At 44.9% G+C, this 19243-nt stretch overlaps 1 protein-coding gene across 1 annotated transcript; it reads left to right on the forward strand.

Annotated features, from left to right (window-relative positions):
* Window positions 1-17520: 17520 nt before the first annotated feature.
* On the forward strand, window positions 17521-18175 carry LOC112346410. Its single transcript, XM_024675354.1, has 2 exons — window positions 17521-17528; window positions 17620-18175. Exons 1-2 carry the CDS (start codon window positions 17521-17523, stop codon window positions 18173-18175), a joined length of 564 nt encoding a protein of 187 aa, XP_024531122.1.
* Window positions 18176-19243: the final 1068 nt, after the last annotated feature.

Genomic DNA, 19243 nt, shown 5'->3' on the forward strand with positions numbered 1-19243 from the left:
GGGTTCACCATTTGTTGGGGGAAGGAGGGGCACCTCCCCCAACACTCGCTCAAACACAAGAAATTCTTCAATTCTCTTCGCAAAATGCCCCCCTTTGCCCTTGTGGGCCAAGGAAGATGGGGAATATTCCAAGGACTAGAATATTCCCTCTCTCTCTCTCACTCTCTCGGTGGCCACGCCCTAACAGCTGTTGAGACTTATGCGGAGTAGCTACGCCAAGGTTGGTCTAGAGCTACTGAGGCAATGGGCAAAGCTCAGGATAGGTATTTACGTGATAAGGAATAGCATCATCAGGATGTATCCTATCAAGTGGGAGATCAAATGTGACTATCTTACCAGAATTTGAACATTAAGGGATCTTTGTCTCGGAAGCTGTTACCGAGATATGTTAGACTTTATCAGGTGTTGAAACAAATTGGTGATGTATCCTATCTGTTGGATCTGCCTACGGAGATGTCTAATGTTCATAATGTATTTCATGCCAATCTATTGGCTCCTTACACTATGGATGTTGCACGACACAAGGAGATTCATCCGTCACTAGATGTTGTGGACAGTAAACTAGAATATGAAGTTGAAGCTATCTTGGATTCTCGGTTTCAGAGATGGGCTCATGCGAAGGAATATCTAATTAAGTGGAAAGGTTACCCATCTTGAAAGATACTTATCGGCCAGTCCTTACAGACACTCTTTCCTTATTGCCATGACGGAAGGAGGTCGGTACAGTTGGATCCCTTTGGTAGCCCCTCTTGTGCTAGTGGAGTTAACTAAGCATTTCGAGTGTACTTAAACCAAACAAGCATAAAGATGGAATTTTTACATGCTATTAGCTAAGTATACTTAGCCCAGTAAAGAGTTCTTGTCTTGTTGTGTTTTGCACTGGTTAGTAACAAGAACCCTTACGTATTGAGACTAATCCCTCAATATCACTGGATGATAGCTTACCGTATCTGCCAAACACCCTCACTATCATACCTTTTGTGTTAGTCTCATTTCGGTCCCAAATGCTAATTATGGAAAGTGTTTAGATTCGCTCATTTGGCATTGTGAAACACAAAATCCCTAGGCCCCAAAGTGGAGCCAAAAAGGCGCCACATGGTAGTGGCCGAAGCGAAAGCCAAACAAGCGTAACACATTTGGACTAAAAGCTTCGCCTTGAAAGGTCGAGAGCGGGGGTGGAACCCCCAACAAAGTGCTCGAGGAATGAGCACAAAGCGAGCAATAAGCGAGGCTCTAAAAAGGGACCCAAAAAGACCAACACATGACATGTGGAAGTGTCCGAGATGGAGTCCGAGATGGACCGAGACGGAGTCCGAGATGGAGTCCAAGATGGAGTCCGAGATAGAGTTCGAGATGGAGTCCGAGATGGACCGAGACGGAGTCCGAGACAGAGTTCGAGACAGAGTCCGAGATGGAGTCCGAGATGGACCAAGACGGAGTCCGAGATGGAGTCCGAGATGGACCGAGACAGAGTCCGAGATGGAGTCCGAGATGGATCCGAGATGGAGTCCAAGATGGAGTCCAAGATGGAGTCTGAGATGGAATCCGAGATGGAGTCCAAGATGGACTCGAGATGGAGTCCGAGGTCGAGACCAAGACTGGGACCGAGACCGAGACCGAGATCAGGACCGAGACCGAGGCTGAGGCCGAGACCGAGCCTGAGCCCGAGTCCGAGCCCGAGCCCGAGCCCGAGTCCGAGTCCGAGTTCGAGTCTGAGAGGGTGAAAGCCCAAAGCATTCGTCTCCCAGACTCTAGGGGGTTTGGTAAGCTCCAAAAGTATAGTAGGGGGAGGATTGCAGTGGAAGGCCAGTTTGGCCCAGGAAGGCTGTACCCAGTGTTGGGTGATGAGCTGCCCACTGAGAAGTCCAAGACTAAAGTGAACATGGACCGACAAGCGGGGTAGCTTGGTGAAGTGTTCAAGAGCCGGCGAGAGATCGACTAGCCGATGCTCTCAGTCCAAGTGTGGGTGGCACTACCTACTTGGATACTAGGCGTGGCTCAATAGAACCTCGCTCTAAGCCCATGGCTAGAGCACCCAAAGGCAGGAGGTGGGGAGAGTACCCACGAGGCTTGCGTAAGGCCATAGTGTTCCGAAATGTTGTCCCAAAGGCCCAGACTGTGGAAAGGAAGAGGAGTAGTCCTCTGGTGTAGTGACCAAGGATACAGTCATACGGTGAGGAAGTCCCAGAGGACCGTGGGACTTAGTGGTTGGGCCTGTGGGCCTTGATCCAGTGGCAATGTTGGCGAACACGGTCAAGGACAGAAAGGGACTTGGTGGGGACCAGAAAGGAGATATTGGGGAAGGCTATTCCCTATGTCTGCGAGCATCCTAAGGATGCTAAGGAGTGGATCTGGGATGACCACTCGTGGATGAATGGCCCAGTCTTGGAGAGACGGGATTGTAATGCAGGTGGTGTTGAACCACCAATGTGACCAAGGTGACTGGGCATGGCCTAGCGTAACAGGTTGGTATGTTAGTGGTGCCTTGGGGTGTCGGTCATGGGACCAGACACGTGGAGCACTTGGACCAAGTGCAAAGGTTGAGTGGCATGGATGCCATTCTCGGGGCTAGCAAGCCCTAAGTCTTGAGTGGGACTTATGGAGGTAGTGAATGAGACTCCTCCAAGTGGTCGGAGGTGCAGTTAAGTGACTAAAGTAGAATGGAAAAAATTAATTACTTACAGACATATTTACGGAATGTAGACATTGGCCTGAATACAATGGTGTTCATCCTATGTCCAAATTCGCATGAGACATTCATCCCATGTCCGAATACATGAGACATTAGTTTGGCTTCCACTGGGCTATGTCACTCCTTGTTTTGCGTCCGTCTTGGGTCTAAGCCCAAACTCCACGCTGCTCTAGTCGATGGGATATCCTCCTCTTTGTGTTAGGCCACCGGTATGCCAAAATTGTGCCAGACACCGTCTGACACCATTTTGCATGCATGTGCTAGATACAGGGAGTTGGTGCTCGTGGGATTGAACCTGACCCTCTTTTCGTAGCGCAACGGACTTGGAGTTTGGCTCCAAATTCAAGTGCACTACATTGACTCTAATCCAACTTTGTTAAACAGGGCCTTTTATTTTCCAACAAAACACCAAAAAACTGGATGTAGTTTCATTGGGCATGAAACCAGCAAAGAGCTTTTACCTAGAGGGGCCTACCATGGAAATACTTATGGAGAGGGGGCTTGCTCGTGAACTGGATCCCAAAGGTTTGCCTAGATGTGTCACCCAGAACCATTTGTCCAGTGGTGTCCACATCCATTCCCAAGTACCTACCTTCCCTTGCTTCCACAAGAAATGTTAGATTAGTGCTTCTTTCTTAACTTTTTCTAGACCATTTTTCCACTCTTTACTATATATATTAAAACTGATACAAAAATAAGAAGTAAAATGGTAGAGTAAAGATTTTTCCTTGCCATGAATACTGATAAGAATTTAAAAAAGAAGTAATACAATAGGTAGAGAAAACTAGATTTAAATACTCTAAAATATTAATAGAATATGAGATATTCCACAATGTTTAGCTTTTGTCCTTACATATGATAGTTATAAAGTAATTAAAACAAAAATACAACAAATAATTCAACCAATATACTTTATAACTTTAATAGTTATAGTGTGCCACCTATATATCCTCCTCCATACTTTCTCTAGATTTAACCTTATTTGTTTGTTCTATGCTATTCATGAGAAGGTTTAGGGTTTAGGGTTTAAGTTGTGGAGTCAAACTAGGTTATTGGTGTGCCAAACAATATAAAAAATGGAAATTTATTTACTTCTTTTATTTATAAATAATTTATTGATTTATTGATTTAGTTAGAACCAACAGGAGATAAAAGCTCATTAGGTGTAGGTAAATCTTCCTCAGGAGGAGGTAAAATATCTAAAGAAGGTGATTGAATTTTCCCAGTATTTAGACAGAGATTAGTGTTCATATTGGAATCATGTTCGTAAATTCCATTGAAACATGCAATTTTACCCTTACATTCACCATGTGAACTACATGATTCTCCACATTTTTTTAAACTATATATATTAAAACTAATACAAAAATAAGAATTAAAATGGTAGAGTAAAGATTTTTTCTTGCCATAAATACAAATAAGGATACAAATGAAGAAAAGTAAAACAATAAGAAGAGTAAATTACTTGACTTAGATACCACCAAAATATCAATAAAATATAATATATTCAACAATGTTTAGCTTTTGTCCTTACCAATATAATACATATAAAGTAATTAAAAACAAAAGAACAACTAATATAATTGATATACTTCACAATTGCAGTATGCCATTTATCTCCCTTTCCACTCATTCTCTTTTGGTTTGGGGTCACTTGATCTTATCAACATTCTCTTCAACACTCATTAATAACAACATTTAATTAGCCCAATAGAAAATCATTTAATTTGGACTTTAAATCCTAAACCCTAAACACAGTATTACTATTATACATTTAAAACCCCCCACAACTTTTTCCCATTGCTAGCCTTGCCAAAATCCCCCCTCTCTAGTCACTCTTTCTGGGTTTAGGCTCATTTAGTGTTATAAATATGACAGTTGTGGGGTGTTCCAAATGTATAATAGGGATAGTGAATAGGTCGAGCATGGCCAACAAACTTAAAGCATAGTCTAACTCTTGCTTGTATGCTTGTCATTGTTTTGCGTCTAATCTTAAGTTCCACATCATGCTAGTTATATCTTTGCATTAGGCCACCAATATGCTAAAATAGCACCAAATTCTATTTGGCTCTGTTTTACATGTTGGTTTTGGCATTGGGATGCTAGAAGCTCTAGCACTATTCTAATGTCACTTCATACTCCTATCCTTTCGCTCCTTAGGCTGAACACTCAGGAGTCACTCCGTGCTCTAGGTATTTTGCTCCTTGGCTGCAAGCTTAGGAGTTTGGCTCTGTACCTTCATTCAATGGCCTATGGCATTGAAAATTGGGTTCTGCACTATTGTTCTTGGACACATGGCATATAAAGGGTTTAGGTTCTACTTCATGGTTTTCCTATGGTAAATCACTATAGCATAGAGGGTAAAAACCTCATGCACTATATTTGGTATCAAAAGATGAGACTCTACGAGTATTATTCAATAAGATTGAGCAACTAGTCTTGTTGTATATATAGAAATGAAAATGATGATCCGAGTGTGTATATATTTGGGTGCTTGGGACTATTCCCAACTTCCAGGAGTCCCTATGGACACAGTCACACACCGCATTACCCTTTCCGAATCTGCAAAGCCTATCAAGTAGAAGATGTGCCACTATAATCCAGCATTACTACCAGACATCAAAACTGAGATCCAAAAGCTTCTGTCAGTCAACTTCATCTTTCTAGTGGAGCATTTAGAGTGGGTGGCAAACCTTGTCCCAACTTGCAAAACCAATGGTAAACTCTGGCTTTGTGTGGACTTTCGAGATCTCAACAAAGTCACACTATGAAATCATTTTCCCATGCCTTTTGTGGACTTTGTTATTGATGAGTTAGTAGGCCATCACTTCTACTCTTTTATGGATGGGTTCTCGGGCTATAACCAGCTTTTCATCGTGAGCTCACAGCATTCAAGACACCTTGGGGGGTATTCGCATACAACATGTTGCCATTCGGGCTTTGCAACGCAGGAGCCACATTCTAGCGGTTTATGACCTATGCATTCCATGATATCCTGGGGGATGCTCTTCAAATATACATGGATGACCTCTGCTCAACCTCAGCCACATTTTATGACCACCTTCACCACTTAGAGCAAGTTTTTCTTCGTTGCCAACATCATCGGTTCACACTTAACCCACTGAAGTGTAAGTTTTGTGTCACCAAACGCCACCTCCTCAGTTTTGATGTCTCTCGTGATGGAATCCAGCTGCATGATGCAAAGAGAAAAGAGATTCTTGACTCCTCTCCAGCAAACATCAAACAAGTACAACAATTTCTCGGCCAAACTGGTTTCTTCCGCTGGTTCATCCACGACTACGCCTCTCTCACACGTCCATTGGTGGCTTTTCTCAAGCACGACACACCCTTTCGTTGGGATGATTTAGCCCAACAAGCTTTCAACAAATTACATGCAACACTACGACAAGCTCCAATACTATAACCATTGGTTCTTGGCCAACATTTTGACATATTTGTCACTACCAGCAATGAAGCATTTGGAGTTTGCATCTATCAACGTGCTGCACCAGGCCAGCCACTTCATGCCACATACTTTTCTTCCCACTCCTTGACAGAGTCTGAGCAAAAGTTTGTAACTGTTGAAAAGGAAGCTGTTGCAGTGGTGTACACTCTTCGGTGTTTCTGGCGCATGCTCTTAGGGAGTCATATCATTTTTCATGTTTCCTCTCATGTACTAACATATCTCCTGCAGAAAGCTTTTCAAAACACACGCATTCTTTTGTAGATCACCACCATCCAAGAGTTCCAGCCGGAGTTTGTCATCAAGCGAAGGTGCATTCTTGATCCTAGTTCATTCCTGGTGTCAACAATGAACACTCAGGCCATTCCACAGACTCTCGAGGCCTCAAGCAAGTTCCCAGTACACCTCACAAAGGAACAACGAGCAGCTCTTGGAGTCAAAGCATGGAACTATTGCCTCCTCGATGGCTCCTTATACCAGTGGACTTCCTCTACTGTTCTTCTCAGATGCGTCCTCGAGCGAGAGGTTTCCCAATTATTACAAGTTTTCCACACTTGTGCGGGACACTTCTCTGGGAAGACTACTGCTCAGCTTCTCCTTCAACATGGATACTTTTGGACAACGATGCATCAAGATGCCATAGACTACCCCAACCGTTGCTTACAATGCTAACAGTTCAATCCACAGAACCATGTCCCTCCTCTTCCTTTCACATTCATCACTTCTCTAGGACCTTTCTTCAAATGAGGACTTGACTTCATTGGCACCATCTCACCTCCTAGTTCACAAGGTCATCGATATCTCCTCATGGCCACTGATTACTTCACGAAGTGGGTGGAAGCAATTCCTCTTCAACATGCAGATCAACTTTCCAAGGCAAAGTTCCTCTATGAATCAATCGTTTGCAGATTCGGCATCCCAGCAGTCTTCATCTCTGATTGTGGAGGAGCATTCTTGAGCCGAGTAGTTGAGCACCTCATGGAAAAGCTGGACATGCAACACACTCTGAGTAGCAGCCATTTCCCTCAAGTGAACAGCCAGGCAGAGTCCTCCAACAAGATCTTAAAGTCCATCCTTGGCAAGCTGATCGCTGATCATCTCGCAAATGGCATGACCACTTGGCAATTGCACTTTGGGCTTTTAGGACATCCTTTAAGTTTTCCATCTTAGCCACTCCTTTCTCTTTGGTTTATAGCACAGAGGCTGTCCTTCTGGTGGAGCTCATAGTTCCATCATTGTCACTTTCACTTCCACATGATGCAGACACATGACTTATAGCAGATGAGAAGTTACAGGCTCGAGCCTAGGACATCATTGCCTTGGATGAACAACGACATGCAGCTGTTAATCACCTCCATGCTGCAAAATGCAAACTCAAAGCCCGAAAGGACCGTGCCAAGCTAGATGATGAGTTTGCACTGGGACAGCTAGTTCTTCTCCAGGACTTGAATGTACCATTCAAGTTCTCTCCAAGGTGACAGGGACCATTCTTCATCCAACAGTGTCTTGGTCATGGTTCTTACACCTTGGTTGATGAGGATGGTCGTGATCTTCCCCATCTTCATAACCAGTCACCTCAAGGCTTTCATCCAGTGACGTCTTTCCTTTCTTTTTGTTTTGTTTTGTTTTCTTTGTTGTTTTCACTTGTTTCTCATGTCCTACCAGGCCATATGCTCCTGCCAACACAAGCTCAAGCTTAGATTACAGCCTCAAGGTGGCCTTAACTCCACTCATCTAGGAGCTCATTCATCTTCTAGCCTTTCCCCTTGGTTCCTAGGTTCTTGTCTATCACTTTCAGGAACACATCCTCCTCTTCATTTCCATCCACTTACATTCACGAATCATCACCCTATCCACTTTCATAATCTCTACATTCCATCATCACAAATACCCACTCTTAGTTTTTTGTCACTTCCACACTATGCATATATGGTACTTTGACTCTTCCAACATCACTATATTTCAAAGACTTTCAACAGTACAATGCAATAAAAATCACATTTTTTAGACGTCAGAGACAAAAGATACAACTTAAACCATCACATTGTGAAACTTGAGGCAAATCCAAGGACATCCCAGCTCTTTTCTTTAGTCGGTTGGGCCTGCACAGAACAGGCATCCAAACACTCATCAATGAAGCAGACAAAACTCCTCACTCCACGTACTTCTAGCTGTGTTTGCCTATATCATCTTAGATTGCACTACATGCTATTTCAAATCCTAACAGCATATCAATTGCTACTTCCAGTCTTGTTACATCATGTCACGCATGGTCCTCTTCTCTATCATCTACCATAAGGCGGCCTTCATTCCACTTATCCCATCACCTCTTGGGCCACAATCTTCATCTCTTTTCACACATACTTGTACTGCACAATGCATTCACTCCACTCCACTTTCTTCCCTGGAACTTTAGGGGTGAGCTAGGCATGTTCAAGGAACTTCTTGGAGGTGTGGGGACCTGTGAGGTTGGGGTCCAAATTTGTGCCTTGTTTTTCTATTATTTTTCATCTTTTTCTTTGTGTTTCTCTCTTTGTCATTTTTCCAGATTTGAGCATCTAATTCTGGCTTACAGTTTCCCATGGTTTTCCCTCTAACCCAGAACTTCACACTCCATTTCCTTTTTCACATTTGCAGCATTTTCTCTTTCCTTTTCTTTTTCTTGTTTCTACCACTTGCAGTAGTTACCAGCTCTTGACATTAGAGTTCTTTAGCTTGGTTGTGGATTCTCACCATGTTAGAACCTGTGATAATCCACTATAGTCACCTATTACCTACTCCTACTCCCACTCCTCTTACTCCTACTCCTGCTCCTGCTCCTACTCCAACTCTTTTTACTCCTGCTCTTGCTCTTACTCCTCCTACACTTGGTTGTAACTGTGGGCATCTTGAGAGAGAGAGGAAATATTTTAATTCTTGGGATATTCCAAATGGCTGTATAAAACCCCTACGAGGGAGAAATACTAAAGGTTCGGCAGTTTGTGACCTGAGCTAAAGCATGGAGAGAGAGAATTTAGGATGTGAGTAAAGCCATAGAGAGGAGGATTGAGATGCCACACCTTAACAATGCCTTAAAGAGGCTAGCTATGCATGATCAACACTTAGTCGCAATTAAAGTGAAGACCATGAGATGAACTCATATTGATACACAACTTCTTCATATACAAAGCTATAATAGGGGTATTAGCATTTTAGCTGCAAATAACTAAATTAAACATTACCATCCTCAGCAAAAGTGCAAGGCTACCAACACCAAGTCAAGATTAGTAAGAACTCACTACTCTCATATATATTATGAAATGCAAGGTGCAACTTGCCACCTAACATAATATTACAAAAGAAAGGCACAAAGGTCATATTTTTAGAAAAGCTCAATCGCCATTTTTTTACACCAACTCCAAACTTTATTTAACTCAATTGTTTTAACCTAAAAGTTAGCATCCTTTTTGGGCCGCATCATACTAAAGTTTAAGATAAACAAAGTCAACAAATATAAGAATGATATTCAATGCTTAAGCATATTGTTGGATTATAAGAAATTTTTCCCAAAAACTATTCCATTTTCAAAAACCATTATAAATTAGTGAAGGGGGTTTCAATATCGATATCTGCAAAATGTAAAATGAATATCCAAAACTCGATTATGAAGATTATATCTTTGGATATCCACATTGTACTAACACTCTTCTCCAATCACCTTCAAAATCTAGTATGAAGCTAAAACTCTAACAAAAAAAATAACATGGAAAATCAAGCTCTAAGAAAAGTTCCTTATTACTCAACATAAATAATGCCACTTTCATTAACACAAGTGCTAACAATGTGAATGCTTCATCTACACACCTTCTTTATCCAACAATTTACTCCAAGTTTAACAAATAAACTAATAAGCCATAACAAGTGAATGTTATAACCCTTTCCAAAATCTCAATGGGTAAACTCTTAAATAAACAAGGTACCAACTTAAACTTAGCATAATGAATCACTATCAAGAATTTATTCAAAGCTACTACAATGCTATTACATGCAAGTAGATTAGCTTTATTATCAACCACTTTGTGGTTGATTATTGTTTAACTAAGCAACTTCATAAACATATTACTCACAATCACATAGATATGATATAACTATTACAATGATTTGATCATCAATTGAGCAATACCACAAGTAATGCCCTTGTCATTACTATAAAGATTTATATGAGTATCAAGTGCCACCTCAATTTGACAAAATGCAACATAAAAGCCACACCCTACCGATAGAGATTTACAACACCTAATACCAAAATAGGGACTTTTGATTGTAAAATGTGAACATGAGCAATGAGTTAACACTCCATTATAAATCATCTCTCCAAGAAGAGAAAATGATTTACATGTTTGATCCTTCGTCCCTGAAAACTTTATTTTCAGTCTTAACTTTGACTAAACTTTAAACTTGTGTTTGCACAGCCTTCAGTTTAATCCAAGAAAATTTTATAAGAGAGCATGGCAATGAGTACTTGAACCAATAGACTAATCCCTATAGTCTGGATTGATCTACTTATAATCATGCCTAAGAAGGATCCATTAGTGCTATGCCAAATAGTTATGAATCAGCCTATTCTTTGCTCTTGGCACTGACTCTTCAAATTGCCCAATTGATACAAGAAACTGGCTCACGAAAAATAACCTTTTCAACCTTTGGCACTGGACTTACTTGTGTAACAACTGGCACCTCCTCCACTCCATGTTCCTTAGTTCTTTTTTGGTGTCGTGAAACAGAATGGTAATCAAACTTTGGATGGTGAGAGTTAGGAGTGATGTTTGGCCCATCAAATGTCTGTCAACACTTCATACGGGCTGTTCTCATGTCCCCGAGTGATTCATAACTTGATTTCATAGGAGTTCCAGCAACAACTTCCTCCACCATCTTAGACATTGACCCTGCTACTAGTGTTGTCCTTTTACCAACCTGCTCTTGAAGCTTGTTTAAGTTCAGACCTGTACCAGCAAACCTTGCTTCTTGTGCAGCCAAATCTTTTGATGACTACTCAAGAGATCTAATGAGGTTGGAGAGCATAGCTTCATAAAGAACATTTTTCCTTTCCCTGCTTTAGAAGCTCTCTAACTCCAATGTTTGCTCTCAGGGAGATTAATTGTTGATGTAAGTGCTATGTTATCAAGTGGTTGATCCTACAAAAAATGCAACATTTGAATGTGACAAAAAAGAAAATGAGAGAAAGCTTACATGGAGAGTATAATGACTGTCAACCGTATATACGGTCGTATTTTCATACTTGAGGTTGCTTTTGTGAGTACTGACGTATTTCTAAGTTAGAAAAAAGGTGAAAATTGAAGAAGCTCGCTGAAGAAGCTTCCTATGAATATTTCGTCTAGAGAGAGAAAAAGTGACGGATTTCAGAAGTGAGAATTTGAAGAAGTTGTTTCTATGAAGTTGAAGATCTGATCAAGGGCAGTTCTTTGGTGGTGAAATCAAGTCGATCAGAGTTGTGGATGAAAAGTTATTAGCTGGGAAAGTTTCAGCCATTGGTTGGTGTTTAAGTTTTTGGGAGTTTGAAATTAGGGACGGCCATTCAGTTATTTTACAGTTCTTGTTTTCTCTCGGGTTCTGGAGTTCTCTTGGCTCGAAGATGGTGAGACCTCCTATAGGCCGTCGAGATCCAGTCGCCGATCGCGTCACCAATAACATGCGGATAAGGCGTGCGATCGAGGAGCTGAGAATTCAAGAGGAGCAGCAAATTCCAACTACCTGTCCAACCTGTGGTCAAGTGTGGTACCGTTACTTACGTGTGATCATAGAAGAGTTACTGCAGGCCCAGCGCACTCAGTATGAGTGATTTGTAGTTACTGCTGAAATACAAGCCCTAGGGGAGTCTTTCCCATCTTTCTTGGTTGTCGTGTATTTTTTCCCACATTTTTTGGTGCGTTAGCCGGGAGGGCTTAGTCGCAGTAACTGCACAGTAAACCGGGCCTGAGGAAAAGGCCGGTCATCTGCGGGCATCTGCAGTAAGCATCCTTTGCCGCAGTTGGTTCTCGGTCTGGCGGGTAGATCCCCGGACTGGGATAATTTTCTAGATTTTTCTACTAGGAGGGCAGAGCAGAATCGAGGCTGTTCTGAACGAGCAGCGAGGAGACTGTTGCAGAATTCGCCTGAAACCAGCCCTGAAACTAGTTCGAGGACTTCGGACTCAAGTTTGAATTGGGAGGAGTGGGGGCCATTTGAACTAGCATCGCCCACACCTCAAGCAGTAAATCCTCAAATGGCACAGCCTGCCAACGCAAGGATGAAGTATCCAACGTTTACACAGACTGACGATCCAGACACTCACGTAACTGCTTTTGAAAACGTCAGCACAGCAAATCAGGAGCAGGCAGATGCTGTGAGAGTCCGTCTGTTTCTGGCGACGTTGCTGGGAGCAGCAGCAGAATGGTATGGTCAGGCGAATGCAGCAGCAGCCTTTGCAGCCTGGGCAGACCTCAAAACGGCATTTCTCAATGCTTTCCGTCCTATGGGATTCAAGCAGCGTATCAATGATGAGCTAAATTCAATTCAATTGTTACCTGGAGAGACATTGCAAAATTATGTTCTTCGCTACAAGAGGCTGCTCGCGAGGAAAGATCCACAGCCTGCTGTTGACGACCAAGTCCGCTGGTTCTTGAATGGGTTGCCATTTGAAATCGGGTTCCACGTGAAGGTGCAAAGACCGGCAGATTTGAACGCAGCAGTGGAGCACGCAGCAACATGGGAACAGGCCCGGATGTCATCACGGAATATTGCAGCTGCAGCTCCACCAGTAACATATGGTAACTTGTTCTCACCGAATATTGCACAGTACCAGACTGGTGTGCTTGGAGCCGTAGCAGCTCCACCTTTGATTCCGGTCCAGCCGTCAGTTCTCCAGTTACCTGCAGTAAACACGACCGGATTTGAGAGCCAACTCACGAAAGTGAAAGAAGATGTGGTGGAGACACTTACCAAGAAGATGGCGGAACTCCAAGTGAGTTTGGTTCAAGGTTTGGGAGCTCCAACTCGGCCGGGGCATGAGAGAGCTGAGATCTGGTGCATTAAGTGTCAAGGATATGGCCACTATCCTAGTGAGTGTCCGAATCTGGTTCCGGTAAAAGCTCCTTGTCCGTATTGTGGGAAGTTCGGCCACAAGCCTGAGAAGTGCTTTTTTCATCCAGCTCGTGTGACGCCCAAGTTCCAGCAGCAACTTGTAGTCACAAGCTATTATGTTCAACCACAATTTCCACAGCAGCACGTTCAACCACAATTTCACCATCAACAACAATTTCCACAGCAGCAGGTTCAGCACCAGCAGTATGAGACGTACCCGGTTTTTAACGTAGGAGCTCCAGGGGCCGTGCAGAACTCGGGGCCAATGCTGCAGCAGACTGCCGGTGGAGGGCGAGGTGGCGGCCGGATGGGAATGTTCGGAGGCAGAGGCCGAGGCCGAGGCCGAGGTCCGATAGTGTGCTACCGGTGTGGGGAACCTGGACATATCGCGCCAAACTGTCCGAATGCACAGAAGTCTGAAGAGTATCAGCCAATCTGTGGGATATGCCAGACACAGGGACTTCATCGGCAGGAGGATTGCCCCTACCGCTTGCAAGTGCCAAATCAGTGTCAAAATCAGGACAAGGGAAAAGAGGTGGTGGATACTAAAGCCATTTTCGTGAATTCTGAAGAGTTACAAGCGGACACACCTGTGTGGAATGTCAACACACGAGCACAGTTGCAGCGGAGGGACCGCGGGTTGTACATTCGAGATGAGCCGAGAACAAGGGCTGAACAGGGAATTGAGCGGACGCATACTCAGGAGGATCCAGAGATGATAGCTCGCCAAAACAGGAAGGAGCAGCGCCACAAGGAAAAAATGGGGATCGACTTAGGTCTGGAAGGAGGCGGTATTCAGGATGCGCCGATAGCCGATGGCGGAGATCTCGCAAAGAATATCACGGGGACTATTCAGTGCCCTAATGACGGCAAGGAAACGGACGCGAACCAGGTGAGTGGTGGAATGGATCCGCAAGAGGTTATGAGGAAGGTGGGCATCTCGACGCCGCAGCGGCTGGCAGAGGTATTCAAGGAACATTTTGGGGGTGAGCCGTTGAAGATGGGCCAGCGGAGATCTCGCCGGTATAAGCAGGTGCTGAATCTAGAAACTCAGCCCTACGATGTGCTCAAGGACTTAGAGAATCAGAAGCCGAGTATCACATTTGCACAATTACTACGGTTGGCACCAAGTCTGAGGAAAGTGATGGCCACAGCAGTTAAGGCCCATCGAGAGGTGGTAGTGAATGCAGCATGGCCAATGATCGAAGCAGAGAATCCGATTATAGATGCAGAGATTTCAGGTCAGCACTTGAAGGGGTGCGTGATTGACGGAGGTGCTGCCATCAACGTAATGCCTGAGCAAATGGTGTCGAAACTTGGGTTGGAGCAGCCGTCTCCAGTTTATTTTCGTGTCCGTATGGCGAACCATTCTCGCTCGAGACCGGTTGGTGTACTTACTGGGGTGAAGACGGAGATTGCCGGTTTTATCTTTTATGTTGATTACGTGGTGCTGAGGATGGTTGGACACGAGCTGGATTATCCAATTCTTTTGGGAAGACCGTGGCTGTTACAGGCCTGGGCAGATCAGAGCTGGCCGAAGGGGACTATTACGATTGGAGATGGAAACAAGTCGCGCACTATCCAAGTTCGGACAAGGAAGAGGCCGGCCTGGACTCCAGTAGCGTGTGAGCTGATAGTGGATGGGATCGATGACAGCAGTGATACCACGACTGGATCAGAAGCAGGAGAGCGTATGAGTGAGGTGTGTTCAGAGCAGAGTCGTTCGAATGATGAGAGTTCAGTGGAGGTTGCAGCTGTGGAGCCCTGCTCCGGCTACGACGCCCTGCTGCTGTCACCTTTTGAAGATGGAACAGCGAGCGATTGACTCAAGCATTGGTTGTTTGGTGGTGATGTGAGCTGTGGAATGGTTCAAGTAGAGGACTTGGAGCCAGTAGTGGAGCAGGAACGACTGCAGCAGTTTCCCTGCCATTTTTATTCTGAAGTTATAGATGGTTCCATTCCAGAGATTGATGAAGAGCCAGCGATCCAGTCTGGAGGACGAGGTAGTAGCCGATACACAGCTCAGCCAACTGTCGAAGAGATGAACCTCGGATCAGCCGAGGAGGAAAAGGTGGTGAAGGTCGGAGCTAACTTGCCGGTCCAAGTTAAGGAGAGGTTGAGGCGCCTCTTTTACAGGTACCTCGACGTGTTTGCATGGTCTTATAGAGACATGCGAGGTGTGGATGTGAAGCTGGCTCAGCACCGGATCATTCTTAAGCCAGGAGCAGTGCCTATTCGGCAGCGGCCGTATAGGATGAACCCGAATTACTCCAAGACTGTTCGAGAGGAGCTGGAGAAGTTGCTGCGAGCTGGGTTTATTTATGAGGTGGAAACGAGCCAGTGGCTGTCTCCGATTGTGGTGGTGCCAAAAAAGAATGGTCAGCTGCGAGTCTGTGTGGATTATTGGAAGCTGAACGAGGTGACTGAGAAGGATGGCTTCCCTCTGCCCTTTACCGACACGGTACTTGATGCTGTGGCGGGACACGAGCTTTATTCCTTCCTCGACGGATTCAGCGGCTATAACCAGGTGCAGATAGCAGAAGAGGATCAGCTCAAAACCACGTTTGTGACTGAGTGGGGCTGCTACGCCTACAAAGTTATGCCCTTCGGCCTGTGTAATGCACCTGCTACCTTTCAGCGGGTTGTCACAGCAGCTTTCCAGCCGTACATGCGAGAGTTTATGGAAGTATTCCTTGACGACTTCAGTGTCTATGGGAGTGAGTTGGCGCATGAAGGCCTTCTCGAGAAGTGTTTTGAACGCTGTCAGCACTATGGGATTTCTCTCAACCCGTTCAAGTGTCAGTTATGGGTAACGCATGGAGTGCTGCTGGGTCAGATAGTGTCAAGAGAAGGTTTAGCTGTTGATCCGGCCAAGACGCAGGTGATCATGCAGCTGGTGTCACCAGAGACTGTGAAGCAATTGCAGGCATTTCTTGGGCATGTGGGATATCACCGCCGTTTCGTGAGGAACTTTGCCGAGAAAGCTCTACCCTTGACTAGCCTGCTGAAGAAGGGGGCTAAATATGAGTGGACAACTGCATGTGAGGCGGCCTTCCAACGCTTGAAACTGGCACTGGTAAACGCGCCGATTTTGAAGATGCCAGATTGGAACCTAGAGTTTCACGTTCATGTGGATGCATCAGCAGTGGCCATTGGTGTGGTGCTGTGTCAACGCTCAGATGGACGAGCAAATCATCCAATATGTTACAGCAGCCGTCAACTTTCAACGGCTGAGAAGAGCTATTCAGCAATTGAGAGGGAAGGACTTGGCATGATCTATGCGATCCAGCAATATCGGCATTATCTACTCGGCAAGGAGTTCGTATTTTTCCTCGATCATCAGGCATTGAAGTATTTAATAGGGAAGCCATGCAAGACAGGAAGAATCACACGTTGGCTGTTACTACTCCAGGAATTTCAGTTCCGGATTGTGTTGAAACCTGGAAGCAGCCATCAGATGCCAGATCACTTATCGAGGCTGCCACCACAGGACAGTGATGAGGAAGTAGGCGTACAGGATGATTTGCCAGATGCACCTATCTTCCAATTTGAAACAGTGCCGGACTGGTATGCCGAGATGGTTAAGTTCCTTGGCAATGGCGAGTATCCGGCAGGGTTGAATAACCGGCAGAAGCGACGGCTTCTGTTGCAGAGCCGACTCTATACGATGGTTGGCGGTGTATTATACCGGATTGGACGAGATAGCGTACTGAGGCGGTGTTTGCTACCACATGAGACGACTAAGGTGATAGCGGCATGCCATGACTCGTCATATGGAGGCCACTTTGGAACAGAAGCGACGGTGGAGATTATTTGTAGAGCTGGATATTGGTGGCCAACATTGAGGAAGGAGGTTACGTACTATGTCAAAACCTGTGACCCTTGTCAGCGAGCAGGGAAGCCTGATAAGCGTGACTACCAGCCTCTTCATCCACTGTTGCCAGTGATGCTGTTTGAAAAATGGGGGATTGATTTTTGCGGACCGTTTCCTCCAGCTCGACGGACAGGTTATAAGTATGTACTGGTCTGCACTGATTACGTTACAAAATGGTCTGAGGTGAAGGCTCTACGGGAGGATACTGGTAAGAAGGTTGCGGACTTTATGAGCAGATAATTACACGGTTTGGAGTTCCCCTCGAACTGGTGAGTGATCGGGGTACACACTTCTTGAACGAGGCGGTGGCAGCACTGACAGAAACTTATGGAGTTTATCACTCGAAGTCTACTCCTTACTACCCGCATTGCAATGGTCAAGTGGAGCGTACAAATGGAACTCTTTGCCGGATTGTTACTAAGACCTGCTCAGCTTCTCGGACAGATTGGGATAAGTGCCTTTTGGATGCAGTCTGGGCGTATCGAGTTGCTTTAAGGTGACCACTCGGTTCTCACCTTTTCAGTTGGTTTATGGGCAGGAAGCCTTATTGCCGGTGGAGCTTGAAGTTCCAGCCTTGAGGACGGCTGTAGAGCATGCTATGGACTGGGACGGTGCCATACAGCAGAGGCTGAACGAGCTAGAACGATTGGATGAGACGAGGCTGCTGGCATTTCAAGCTAGAGAGGCATTGCAGAAGCGGAGAAAGAAATGGCATGATGATCACATTCGAGAGCGAAAGTTTGCAATAGGGGATTTGGTGCTGCTGTATGACAGCAAGTTTTGGAAGCGGCCAGGAAAACTCAAGATACGGTGGCTGGGCCCTTACGTGGTGGTGAATGTCAACGACAATGGCTCGGTGCAGGTGGCAGATTTGAGTGGAAACCTGCTGCCAACGCGGATCAATGGTTTCCGATTGAAGAAGTACCATCCACGTTCAAATGATGAAACAGCCGGAGCTGAGCGAGAGTCCAATGTGTTGGAGCCATCCGAATCAGAGTCGAGGATGACCAGAGCTGAGGCCAGCTGAGAGCTGTGGTTGTAGCTGAATGGGGAATTCCAGAATCGAATGGAGGTATGTTGGTGTTTTCATTTAAGAATAAGCGTAGAAGATGCAGGTAGAGTTAGCTGCACGTCCTTGAGAGGAGCAGCTGAAGGGGGAGATTTTATGAGTTCAGGTGTGGAGCGCCAGGAGGATTTATTTTTGGAGGCTGTAGACGTCAGTGGAGGCGAGCTCAGCAATAGTGTAGGAGAAGAGAGTTGAAAGAGGCAGAGTGTTGCCGTGTGAGAAGTCAAATGGAGCCAAGTTGAGTGGTGTCCGAGGAAAGTGTAGCAGAGTTGGGTTTGAACCAGTCAAGAAGTCAGTGGTTAATGGCAATCAGCGTGCCGAGGGCGGCGCGAGTATCAGGGTGGTATGGTATCAACCGTATATACGGTCGTATTTTCATACTTGAGGTTGCTTTTGTGAGTACTGACGTATTTCTAAGTTAGAAAAAAGGTGAAAATTGAAGAAGCTCGCTGAAGAAGCTTCCTATGAATATTTCGTCTAGAGAGAGAAAAAGTGACGGATTTCAGAAGTGAGAATTTGAAGAAGTTGTCTCTATGAAGTTGAAGATCTGATCAAGGGCAGTTCTTTGGTGGTGAAATCAAGTCGATCAGAGTTGTGGATGAAAAGTTATTAGCTGGGAAAGTTTCAGCCATTGGTTAGTGTTTAAGTTTTTGGGAGTTTGAAATTAGGGACGGCCATTCAGTTATTTTACAGTTCTTGTTTTCTCTCGGGTTCTGGAGTTCTCTTGGCTCGAAGATGGTGAGACCTCCTATAGGCCGTCGAGATCCCGTCGCCGATCGCGTCACCAATAACATGCGGATAAGGCGTGCGATCGAGGAGCTGAGAATTCAAGAGGAGCAGCAAATTCCAACTACCTGTCCAACCTGTGGTCAAGTGTGGTACCGTTACTTACGTGTGATCATAGAAGAGTTACTGCAGGCCCAGCGCACTCAATATGAGTGATTTGTAGTTACTGCTGAAATACAAGCCCTAGGGGAGTCTTTCCCGTCTTTCTTGGTTGTCGTGTATTTTTTCCCACAATGACCCCAT

This window comes from Selaginella moellendorffii, unplaced genomic scaffold (genome assembly GCF_000143415.4).
Source record: "Selaginella moellendorffii unplaced genomic scaffold, v1.0 SELMOscaffold_14, whole genome shotgun sequence".
NCBI lineage: Eukaryota > Viridiplantae > Streptophyta > Lycopodiopsida > Selaginellales > Selaginellaceae > Selaginella > Selaginella moellendorffii.